The sequence below is a fragment of the Salmo salar genome, chromosome ssa10 (assembly GCF_905237065.1).
Source record: "Salmo salar chromosome ssa10, Ssal_v3.1, whole genome shotgun sequence".
In the NCBI taxonomy this organism is placed as follows: Eukaryota; Metazoa; Chordata; class Actinopteri; order Salmoniformes; family Salmonidae; genus Salmo; species Salmo salar.
Window position 1 is genome coordinate 42190006 of NC_059451.1, and position 13221 is coordinate 42203226.

The 13221-nt window shown below is 41.6% G+C and overlaps 1 protein-coding gene across 1 annotated transcript in view; it reads right to left on the bottom strand.

Annotated features, from left to right (window-relative positions):
- Nucleotides 1-3782: 3782 nt before the first annotated feature.
- podn (podocan) overlaps nucleotides 3783-13221 on the bottom strand; it is a 29506-nt gene continuing 20067 nt past the window's right edge. The window contains exons 10-13 of the mRNA XM_014123320.2: nucleotides 12654-12858; nucleotides 9511-9749; nucleotides 9070-9218; nucleotides 3783-5248 (exon numbers count right to left, since the gene is read on the bottom strand). Of these exons, the coding sequence (XP_013978795.1) occupies nucleotides 5068-5248; nucleotides 9070-9218; nucleotides 9511-9749; nucleotides 12654-12858 (774 nt within the window). The 3' untranslated portion in view covers nucleotides 3783-5067. The remainder of the gene's footprint in view (nucleotides 5249-9069; nucleotides 9219-9510; nucleotides 9750-12653; nucleotides 12859-13221) is intronic.

Genomic DNA, 13221 nt, shown 5'->3' on the forward strand with positions numbered 1-13221 from the left:
TGTCAGGAGGAATGGGCCAAATTTCACCCAACTTATTGTGGGAAGCTTGTGGAAGGCTACCCGAAACGTTTGACTCAAGTTAAACAATTGAAAGTCAATGCTACCAAATACTAATTGAGTGTATGTAAACATCTGACCCACTGGGAATGTGATGAAAGAAATAAAAGCTGAAATAAATAATTCTCTCTTCTATTATTCTGACATTTCAAATTCTTAAAATAAAGTGGTGATCCTAACTGACCTAAGACACAATTAATAGTTGGATTACTTGAACATGTGAAAAGTCTTGTGAAACGTTGAACATTGTTCAAAACCAAAATCTCAACATTTGTTCTGGATTGTCTATGTTTCTATCTATATGAGGATTTAAATTTGCTCAATGTTTTAAGTTAATATGCTGACATAAAAGAAAAATTAAAAAGGAATTTTATATACAGCACCAGTCAAAAGTTTGGACACATCTACTCATTCAAGGGTTTTACTTTCTTGTTACTATTTTCTACATTGTAGAATAATGTGAAGACATCAAAACGATGAAATAACACATAAGGAATCATGTACTAACCAAAAGTGTTAAACAAATCAAAATACATTTTATATTTTACATTCTTCAAAGTAGCCACCCTTTGCCTTGATGACAGCTTTGCACACTCTTGGAATTCTCTCAACCAGCTTCACCTGGAATGCTTTTCCAACAGTCTTTCCAACAGAGCACTTGTTGGCTGCTTTTCCTTCACTCTGCGGTCCAACTCATCCCAAACTATCTCAATTGGGTTGAGGTCGGGTGATTGTGGAGGCCAGGTCATCTGATGCAGTACTCCATCACTCTCCTTGGTCAAATATCCCTTACACAGCCTGGAGGTTTGTTTTGGGTCATTGTCCTGTTGAAAAACAAATGATAGTCTCACTAAGTGCAAACCAGATGGGATGGCGTATTGCTACAGAATGCTGAGGTAGCCATGCTGGTTAAGTGTGCCTTGAATTTTAAATAAATCACACACAGTGTCACCACCAAAGCACCCCCACACCATCACACCTCCTCCTCCATGCTTCATGGTCGGAACCACACATGCGGAAATCATCCGTTCACCTACTCTGTGTCTCACAAAGACATGGCGGTTGGAACCATAAATCTAAAATTTGGACTCATCAGACCAAAGGACAGCTTTCCACCAGTCTAATGTCCATTGCTCGTGTTTCTTGGCCCAAGCAAGTCTTCTTCCTATTGGTGTCCTTTAGTAGTGGTTTCTTTGCAGCAATTCGACCATGAAGGCCTGATTCACGTAGACTCCTCTGAACAGTTGATGTTGAGATGTGTCTGTTACTTGAACTCTGTGAAGCATTTACTTGGGCTGCAATTTCTGAGGCTGGTAACTCTAATTAACTTATCCTCTGCAGCAGAGGTAATTCTGGGTCTTCCTTTCCTGTGGCGGTCCTCATGAGACCCAGTTTCATTATAGTGCTTGATGGTTTTTGCGACTGCACTTGAAGAAACTTTCAAAGTTATTGACATTTCCCGCATTGACTGACCTTCATGTCTTAAAGTAATAATGGACTGTCATTTCTCTTTGTGTATTTGAGCTGTTCTTGACATAATATGGACTTGGTATTTTACCAAATAGGGGTTCTGTATACCACCCCTTCCTTGTCACAACACAACTGATTGCCTCAAACGCATTAAGAAGGAAAGAAATTCCACAAATTAACTCTTAACAAGGCACACCTGTTAATTGAAATTCATTCCAGGCATTGGCGAAAATCTGATATCAACTTTGGAGGGGACAATTACATGACATTTTCTCAAGAGCAATTCCTGAGGGGGACACCAAAAGTAGTGCTGTAAAACATAGCCTACATTGTAATATGGTAAATGTATATTGAGGAACCAAGGAAATAAGGTGTTTGCCGTACTCCTAACTACCGGTACCCAAAACTACACAACTAATCACAACAGCAATACCATTGCCTTTAACAAATCTTAGTTCAGTCACCAGTTTAAGTTGAGAGTGGGGGTATCCATGGCATTTTCCAATTATGTTCCTATTTTACAAGTAAAAAAATTGAGAACCTTTCATAATGTTGCCAAACAAAGACTCAACAAACTTACCTGAGACTCCCTGTCTCTGCCAGTCTGTCCCTGCATATCTGTCCCCAACTCTGCTGTCTGTGTGCCATCTGTTGCCTGCTCTGCCTAATGACATCATTGTGAAACATTTCCATTAGAATTTCATTTCTTTCTTATGAACATTTTATCAACTATTCTTTGAGATATTAGGCTACTAGGGTTCTTACTATGTGTTTTGGTGTATTGAAAAATACTCTGATGTCCGTCTTTTATTTTTCTGCCATTTTTCTACCTGGCTGGCTGGCTGGCTGGGTACACACACACACACAGTGAGTAGGTTATTTACAGTAGGAGATGGGCTTCTATCATCTTCAATCATTCTATTTGGTCTTCGATCTAAAAGGTAGCTAGCAAATGTGAAACGGATTAAAATGACAAGAGTTGACAGCTGTATGAGTTCACCATTTACACAACATATGCTGCAACCTTTTGTAATTTTAATAGTTTGTTTCATATTGGCTGGCTTCCAACAATAGCTGAATTTGCAAAGCTAGCGAGCACCAATTCAGTTTCAGTGGTGTTTGCTATAATCTTTGCTACCCGGGTTAAATAAAGGTGAAATAAAATAAATAAATAAAAGTTCACTTGCGACAATTTAGCTTTTGCAACGAGACCATTAAATATATTTAAGACAATGGTAGAAGAGAGTGTAGTTCTGTTCAGTTTGGATTTCAGTTTATCGCTAACCTTATCACAGGGACTTTGAAGCACTAACTTACATCATCTGCATGCTGATTCCATCTTTGACGACGCCACATAAATGGAATAGGTACTAGCTAGCTTAATAGTTAATATTTGCGCGCTAGCTCTGCATATTCAGCTAGTGTGTGTGCGCGATTGACTGGATTAACCTCACGTCAGTTACGTGCATTGAGTGCCTTTCAGACAGTAGATACGACCTCTACGTTACCTAGCAAGCTAAGGAACTGGCAGTGGATCAAACCATTGTGAGGCAAAGGGTGGGGGGGTTGCAATCTTTTGAAACTTAAAAACGCGCTATTAAGTGTCTATAATCAGCACAATTGCTTTCATTGCGTATTATTAATATTATTTAAATTACATAGTTATGTTTCAGTGATATATTGGGGGGGACAAATCATATTTTTCCCAGGATGGGGGGGTCGTGTCCCCCCGTCCCCCCCGGGATTTCCGCCCCTGATTCCAGGTGACTACCTCATGAAGCTGGTTGAGAGAATGCCAAGAGAGTTCAAAGCTGTCATCAAGGCAAAGGGTGGCTTCATTGAAGAATCTCAAATATAAAATCTATTTTGATATGTTTAACACTTTTTGGGTTACTACATGATTCCATATGTGTTATTTCATAGTATTTCATAGTTTTGATGTCTTCACTATTATTTTACAAATAATTATTATGTGTTATTTCATAGTTTTGATGTCTTCACTATTATTCTACAAATAATAATTATTCTACAAATAAAGAAAAACCCTTGAATGCATAGGTCTGTCAAACTTTTGACTGGTACTGTACATTTCACACTTAATATTGGGGTGTGCTCAGAAAACTGTTCATGCATGAAGTTTATGTTTATTTTTCCATCGATGTAATCGAAAATACTTCAAATATTTAATAATTTTTCACTGCTGTGTGAAATCCATACGCATAAATCCGAAGGTGCAATACATAGAAAAGCATTGGTTCATAGCAACGAGATTAATTTAATAGCATGAGTTTTTCAGAAACCATATACAAATATTTGCAATCGTTATCTTTGTAAAACAAGACTGGATTAAAGCAAGGCATTAGATTAGCAGCATGGATCAAGCTCCTGGTAGGCTGAGCGAGGGAGAGGATTGTGACACAGTCACGGAACTTCTGTGGCATATTAACGATGATATAAGAATAACAGAATGACATAAAGCCAGACTGTCTTACCAGGCCATGACACACAATCACAGCCAGAGCCCGTATCCACAAAGCATCTCAGAGTAGGAGTGCTGATATAGGATCAATTTAGCCTTTTAGACCATAATGAATAAGAGCGGAGATCTGATCCAAGATCAGTACTCCTAGTCTGAGACCCTTTACTGTACAGATGTAGGATCTTCATTTGAGCCAGTTTGCTACAGCAGGAAAATAATCCTGCAGCAACAGGAAATGTGAATTATTATGTGGATTATAATTAATGAACATCTTTGTAGGAGTTGATACATTTTTTTTGCAATGAAAATCAAGTCTGAGATTTCAAAGTGAGAATTACAAACTTCAGAAACCTTTTTAAACCTCAAATACACTACAGTACACAATTTACATTTCCTGCATTGCAGGAAAGTTCTCCTGCAACAGGGTGATCAAATTAAGATCCTACATCTGTATGAATACAGGCTCAGAACTGATGACAATAACTTCAAATCTCAACATAATCTTCTTTGTATGGTGACACAGCTAGCACACAGTAAAGTTCAGAGATGGGACTCATACAGCATGATCAACATATGACAGGTCTGACTGTCTTTTTCTTTCTGGTTCCACTAAAGTGGTGGTGAGACAAGCGGTGTCCCAATCGGCACACTATTCCCTATATAGTGCACTACTTTTGACCCGAGCCCTATAGGACCTAGTCAAATGTAGTGCACATAATAGTGAATAGGGTGCAATTTGGGATGCACAAAATCAACCGTATCTGTCGTTGCAAAGACAAGCAAAGGCCAGAAAAATAATACAACAAACAAAAATACCATTTCATCTAGTATCCTGCACCAGAGATATGTGCATCTGCAATTCACCACTATATGCAATGGGACAAAATACCACGTTCCCCTTCCATTCATAGTTTAATTTACATTTTTGAATTGAGTCTGATCTACTGCAAAAATAAATGTTTCTGTACGTTCATTATAACAGGACTTTGGGATGGCATCCCAAACAACTGCACCATTTGGTTTCGATCATTCAAGCAGCTTGTGTCCATGGGCTAAACTTATTAAGCAAATCCCTCTCCCACTACCTCGATCTCTTCCTCCTCCTCTTCCTCTTGTCCGAAGGGGAGTCCGGGGGAGCCAGAGGGGTCGGAGTGACTCAAGTGGCCAATGTCTAGCACCCGCAGGTTGGTCAGGTGTTTGAAGGAGCTCTCCTTCACAGAGTGGGCTGACAGACGGTTGAACCTGTGAGGGGGACAGAGCAAAGGGCCGTGGGGGTCAGGGCCTATATTCACAAACTGTCTCCTAGTAGGAGGACATATAGGATGGCCTGGAGGATCTGATCCTAGACTTGCATCCTATACAACTAGCAACTAATCATAACAAAAGGAATCAGGTGCTAAAATTCTCAATATTATGTGATGATGACTGAGCAGATGCTGGAGTTTGATGTGTAAACCAGCACAGCAAGAGCTGCTAACCGATAGGACGTTGTGTTTAGAATCTGAACCAGCATATTATGAGAACCAATCCGATATGGACATTGTCCATAAGGACCGGCACAACATGTGGTGTAAACAAATCAGGCGTTGAGATTCAGTAAGTAAATCAGCACAGTATGTGGTCTTAGCCAATCAGATTGTCTGTCTGCTGTTCTGTCTATGACTCAACTGTTTACCTTCGTTTTGAAGTTCTATTGAGTTAGTAAACACCCTGATACTCCCTGTACTGCATCAAGGGGACATGACACCATGTTATCCCAATCAAGCCAATGTCTTGAGTGTCAGTGTAGTGGACCCATCTTAGTTCATAATACACTCATTATCTGTCCCAGACACTCACACCTCCAACACACACACTCACATGCGCACACACACATATTTACAGTTGAAGTCGGAAGTTTACATGCACCTTAGCCAAATACATTTAAACTCAGTTTTTCACAATTCCTGACATTTAATCCTAGTAAAATACCCTGTCTTAGGTCAGTTAGGATCACCACTTTATTTTAAGTATGTGAAATGGCAGAATAATAGTAGAGAGAAATATTTATTTCAGCTTTTATTTCTTTTATCACATTCCCAGTGGGTCAGAAGTTTACATACGTAGCATTGACTTTAAATTGTTTTACTTGGGCCAAACGTTTCGGGTAGCCTTCCACAAGCTTCCCACAATAAGTTGAGTGAATTTTGCCCCGTTCCTCATAACAGAGTTGTTGTAACTGAGTCAGGTTTGTAGGCCTCCTTGCTCGCACACGCCTTTTCAGTTCTGCCCACAAATTTTCTATGGGATTGAGGTCAGGGCTTTGGGATGGCCATTCCAATACCTTGACTTTGTTGTCCTTAAGCCATTTTGCCACAACTTTGGAAGTATGCTTGGGGGCATTGTCCATTTGGAAAACCCATTTGCGACCAAGCTTTAACTTCCTGACTGATGTCTTGAGATGTTGCTTCAATATGTCCACATAATTTTCCTTCTTCATGAAGCCATCTATTTTGTGAAGTGCACCAGTCCCTCCTGCAGCAAAGCACCTCCACAACATGATACTGCCACCCCCGTGCTTCACGGTGGCTTCTCCTTGCTGAGCAGCCTTTCAGGTTATGTTGATATAGGACTCATTTTACTGTGGATATAGATACTTTTGTACCTGTTTCCTCTAGCATCTTCACAAGGTCCTTTGCTGTTGTTCTGGGATTGATTTGCACTTTTCGCACCAAAGTACGTTCATATCTAGGAGACAGAACACATCTCCTTCCTGAGCGGTATGACGGCTGCATGGTCCCATGGTGTTTATACTTGCGTGCTATTGTCTGTACAGATGAACGTGGTACCTTCAGGCGTTTGGAAATTGCTCCCAATGATGAATTTTTTGGCTAATTTCTTTAGATTTGCCCATGATGTCAAGCAAAGAGGCACTGCGTTTGAAGGTAGGCCTTGAAATACATTCACAGGTACACCTCCAATTGACTAAAATGACTGTCAATTAGCCTATCAGAAGCTTCTAAAGCCATGACATCAATTTCTGGAATTAACCAAGCTGTTTAAAGGCACAGTCAACTTAGTGTATGTAAACTTCTGACCCACTGGAATTGTGATACAGTGAATTATAAGTGAAATAATCTGTCTGTAAACAATTGTTGGAAAAATGACTTGTGTCATGCACAAAGTAGATGTCCTAACCGACTTGCCAAAACTATAGTTTGTTAACAAGACATTTGTGGAGTGGTTGAGAAACGAGTTTTAAATGACTCCAACCTAAGTGTATGTAAACTTCCAACTTCAACTGTATATCTACCCACACTCAATGTAAACAGATGCATGCATAAGATACACACACACAAACAAGCACACAAATCCCCTGCCCCCCTCCCCCACTGAACCCATGCAGCATTCCATCCCCTGTAAATTGGCTCAGGCCAGCAGCTCCCACAGCTGTGGAGGGATTTAGAGGAAAAACAAGCTTTTCTAACTGCTGTGATACTTCAGCAGCTGCTGAGGCTGACCCCACAGCATGAAGAGACCAACAGGCTGGAGGACAGAGTGGGCTGGATGAGGTCAGGGCCTTTAAAGTCCTTGAGCTGATAAAACAGCCTAGAGCAGTCAGTCAGACTCCTGCTGAAAAAAACAACTGTCTCTAAACCAACCAGACAAACCCTCAGGCCAGCGTCCCACCAATCTTAGACGATTTACTTTCCAAACTGACCACTGGCCAAAATGTCCTGAAATGATTAGTGGTCTAAGAGGTAAAGTAATATGATGGAAACTGATACTAACCTAGCTAGCTAAATATACCAGTATCTATTCAGACCAGTGGTAGAAAGCAGATAAGGAGACAAGGATGTTAATGGTTTAGAGTTTTGGGACCCAACCCCGCCCACAGACAAGGAAGAAGTCAGAAGAGGACAGAAGGAAGGAAACTAAGAGAAAACTAGTTGGCAGATCCGAGCTATTTTAGTTGGAAATCCAATAATTTCACTTGATTTAATCAATAGTAAAAGCAGCAGAGCATCACAAGCCAAGAAACAGAACTAGACAGAGAGGGAGTATCCCTAAATCTTTACCACCATCAGTTCTGTTCTGTTCTATCCTGCAAAAAACAGATAAACAAGAATTTACAACCAAATGAAACAGTGACTTTTACTTGGTTATCAATGCTGAGTTTTAGAAAAGCACCTGATTAATTTACATAATATACATTTCATAACCCAACCAGAAAATTAGGAGGGTTTAGGAAAGTAGATAAATTACAAAACAACCATCTGATGGGTACTTTACATAGCGTATATGTGTAGGAGATTTTAATGAGTGCAGTCAACACAGAGGTAAAGCAGAAGGTTGTACCATCAGCAGCTCCCTCCTTCTCTGTGTCCGTTACATAAGTCTCCTCAGCACAGCGCAGCATAGATCGGGTCCAAACATGAAATAACCACACGTAAGGATGATGAGGGAACTATCAACCAAATATCCATCAGAGCCCTGGGGCTGCGTCCCAAATGGCATGCTAATTCCATATATAGTACACTACATTTGAGTAGGGCTCGTTTCAAAAGTAGTGCACTATATAGGGAATAGGGTGCCATTGGATGAAGCTTGGGACTCAATAGACTAGGGGCTATGTGGCTCTGTCTTACAGCTGGCATCAATCAACAGGACTTAGTCACACACTCCCAGTAGAGGATGGATGGTGATGATTTGGGCTGAGTAGAAGGCCAGAAATGTCTCATTCAGAAACAATGCTACAGAAATGGATGGAACAGTGGAGTGGAAAGGAGAACACTGGGCCTCAGAGTTAATGGAAGGGGGCAGGGGTTGAATGACGGTTGAATTGTTGTTATCTAATAAACATGTAGTGTGTGTGTGTGTGTGTGTGTGTGTGTGTGTGTGTGTGTGTGTGTGTGTGTGTGTGTGTGTGTGTGTGTGTGTGTGTGTGTGTGTGTGTGTGTATGGCGATTTGAGAGAGTTCGATATTGATTTTGGGACTTGAACTTACTGAACATGAGCTGTGGGTTTGAATTGAGAAATAGGTTCAGGTGCGTGTGTGCATGCATTAGTGTTTAGTCTCTCACCGTAGGAAGATGCCCTTGATGTTGGGGGTGCCCTCGAAGGCGGTGGCAGGGACAGTGCTGATACGATTGGACTGAAGGTAGAGGTACTCCAGAGACTCAGGCAGGTCAGAGGGGACATGGGACAGCTGGTTACTGGACAGGTCCAACGTCTGGACGAACACATCAATGAAATCAATCACCTTGTATTTATTGGGTCCTCTTACACCATCAGATTGCTAACCAACTACCAACAGGTCCAACAACTGAAGGTCAGAGTGAGCAGCCAGCTCTATCACACAGAAAACCTGTAGGTTCAGTAAACTGAGAGGAGAGAAGTGGTTGAGGGGATCAGACAGATTGTAATAGGGAGGTGTGTATTGGGGGGGGGGGGTCAACATACATCCTCTCTCTTCCTCTCTACCTCTCCCCTCCACCTCACACACCCCAATCACCCGGTCTCACCGTCAGAGCGCTGAGCTCCATCCAGGCTCCCTGGTAGATGGAGTTGAGTTTGAGCTGGTTGTGGTTGAGGTGGATCTCCCTGAGCTTGGACATGCCCTGCAGCGCCCCCTCTGGTATGGAGGTCAGCTGGTTGTCCTTCACCCGGAGGACCTGCAGGGAGCGGGGAAGCCCCAGGGGCAGGGAGTGGAGGGCGTTCCCTGACAGGTCCAAGGTCTCCAGCAGACGCAGCTTCCTGAAAGCTGGACGATCAACGTGGTTTCATTAGAATATGTCACAATAGAGATATTTAACCACTGCGGTTACAGGTGAAGTCGGAAGTTTACATACACTTAGGTGTGAGTCATTAAAACTTGTTTTTCAACCACTCAACAAATTTCTTGTTAACAAACTATAGTTTTGGCAAGTCGGGTAGGACATCTACTTAGTGCATGACACAAGTAATTTTTTTTAGAAACAGATTATTTCACTGTATCACAATTCCAGTGGATCAGAAGTTTACATACACTAAGTTGACTGTGCCTTTAAACAGCTTGGAAAATTCCAGAAAATGATGTAATGGCTTTAGAAGCTTCTGATAGGTTAATTGACATCATATGATTCAATTGGAGGTGTACCTGTGAATGTATTTCAAGGTCTACCTTCAAACTCTGTGCCTCTTTCCTTGACATCATGGGCAAATCAAAAGAAATCAGGCAAGACCTCAGAAAAGTCTGGTTCATCCTTGGGAGCAATTTCCAAACACCTGAAGGTACCACGTTCATCTGTACAAACAACAGCACGTAAGTATAAACACCATGGGACCACGCAGCCGTCATACCACTCAGGAAGAAGACGCGTTCTGTCTCCTAGAGATGAACGTACTTTGGTGCGAAAAGTGCAAATCAATCCCAGAACAACAGCAAAGGACCTTGTGAAGATGCTAGAAGAAACAGGTACAAAAGTATCTATATCCACAGTAAAATGAGTCCTATATCGAGATAACATGAAAGGCCGCTCAGCAAGGAAGAAGCCACCGTGAAGGACGGGGGTGGCAGTATCATGTTGTGGAGGTGCTTTGTTGCAGGAGCGACTGGTGCACTTCACAAAATAGATGGCTTCATGAGGAAGGAAAATTATGTGGACATATTGAAGCAACATCTCAAGACATCAGTCAGGAAGTTAAAGCTTGGTCGCAAATGGGTCTTCCAAATGGACAATGACCACAAGCATACTTCCAAAGTTGTGGCAAAATGGCTTAAGGACAACAAAGTCAAGGTATTGGAGTGGCCATCCCAAAGCCCTGACCTCAATCCCATAGAAAATTTGTGGGCAGAACTGAAAAGGTGTGTGCGAGCAAGGAGGCCTACAAACCTGACTCAGTTACAACAACTCTGTCAGGAGGAACGGGCCAAAATTCACCCAACTTATTGTGGGAAGCTTGTGGAAGGCTACCCGAAACGTTTGACCCAAGTTAAACAATTTAAAGTCAATGCTACCAAATACTAATTGAGTGTATGTAAACTTCTGACCCACTGGGAATGTGATAAAAGAAATAAAAGCTGAAATAAATATTTCTCTCTACTATTATTCTGCCATTTCACATACTTAAAATAAAGTGGTGATCCTAACTGACCTAAGACAGGGTATTTTACTAGGATTAAATGTCAGGAATTGTGAAAAACTGAGTTTAAATGTATTTGGCTAAGGTGCATGTAAACTTCCGACTTCAACTGTATATATCACCTGAGCTGAAATATCAGTTATGATGATGATGAAGACTTTATTTTAATCCATTTCTGTTTCATAATGCATTCCAGTATACATTCTGATATTCATGTAGACAGACATACAGAACGTGACAAACATGACAAACAGTACATAGTACAAGAGTCATCTAACATTAGACATACAGTATTCACATAGACAATTCCTGTCATATACAGTTCATTCGGAAAGTATTCAGACCCCTTGACATTTTCCACATTTTGTTACGTTACAGCCTTATTAAATAATAATTTCATCAATCTACACACAATACCCCATAATGACAAAGTAAAAACTGTTTTTTAGAAATTTTAGCAAATGTATTACAAGTAAAAAACTGAAATTCCTTTTTACGTAAGTATTCAGATCCTTTGCTATGAGACATGAAATTGAGCTCAGGTGCATCCTGTTTCCATTTATCAACCTTGAGATGTTTCTACAACTTGATTGGAGTCCACCTGTGGTAAATTCAATTGATTGGATATGATTTGGAGAGGCACACACCTGTCTATAAAAGGGCCCACAGTTGACAATGCATGTCAGAGCAAAAACCAAGCCATGAGTTCGAAAAAATTGTCTGTAGAGCTCCGAGACAGGATTCTGTCTGCAGCACTGAAGGTTCCCAAGAACACAGTGGCCTCCATCATTCTTAAATGGAAGAAGTTTGGAACCATCAAGACTCTTCCTAGAGCTGGCCGCCCGGCCTTGGTCATCGAGGTGTCCAAGAACCCGATGGTCACTCTGACAGAGCTCCAGAGTTCCTCTGTGGAGATGGGAGAACCTTCCAGAAGGACAACCATCTCTGCAGCACTCTACCAATCAGGCCTTGATGGTAGAGTGGCCAGACGGAAGCCACTCCTCAGTAAAAAACACATGACAGCATGCTTGGAGTTTGCCAAAAGACACCCTAAAGGCCTCAGACCATGAGAAACAAGATTCTCTGGTCTGATGAAACCAAGATTGAACTCTTTGGCCTGGGTACCAAGCGTCACGTCTGGAGGAAACCTGACACCATCCCTACGGTAAAGCATGGTGGTGGCAGTATCAAGCTGTGGGGATGTTTTTCAGAGGCAGGGACTGGGAGACTAGTCTGGATGGAGGGAAAAATGAACGGAGCAAAGTACAGAGAGATCCTTGATGAAAACCCCCTCCAGACCTCAGACTGGGGCAAAGGTTCACCATCCAACAGGACAACGACCCTACGCACAAAGTCAAGTCAACACAGGAGTGGTTTCGGGACAAATCCCTGAATATCCTTGAGTGGCCAAGCCAGAGCCCGGAATTGAACCCGATCAAACAACTCTGGAGAGACCTGAAAATAATCAAGGGTTCTGAATACTTTTCGAATGCACTGTATATAGGTGAAAGCCTTATGTTCCACGTAGGATTAACAGGTGTACCTTCCCGGTGCAGCTTGGGGCTAATGAGGCGGTTGTAGCTGAGGTTGAGCTCGGTCAGGGTGTAAAGCATCACCAGGTCATTGCGTCCGATCTCGTTGATGCCGTTGTGAAGCAGCATAAGGGTCTTGGCTCGGCGGGGGAGACCCCTGGGGACACGCTCCAGCTGGTTGTTGTACATGTGGAGGGTGTGTAGCTTCTTCAGGCCCTGGGGAGAAGAGAAAACTATTTTTGTGAACAATTTAATGTTATTGTAAGCGCATATCATTTCACATTTCACATTTATCATTTAACATATACACAAATTATGATAATCATAACATCAAAACAATTATGCCCGACACTCTGTGGTGGTTCAACCTGACCAAACTAACCTTCAGATCAAGCTATATAGCCATCTATCATATTTTTCATGGTCCTTTGAGCTAGTTACACCTGTGGCGGTGTATCTATCCACAGTATAAGATTTAACCAGTTTAATAAAAAAGGCAACATTTTGATTTCCGTCTAAATAGACATACCCAAACGTAATTATTTTTCATGAGATGGCCATTAACAATAAATGGTCATG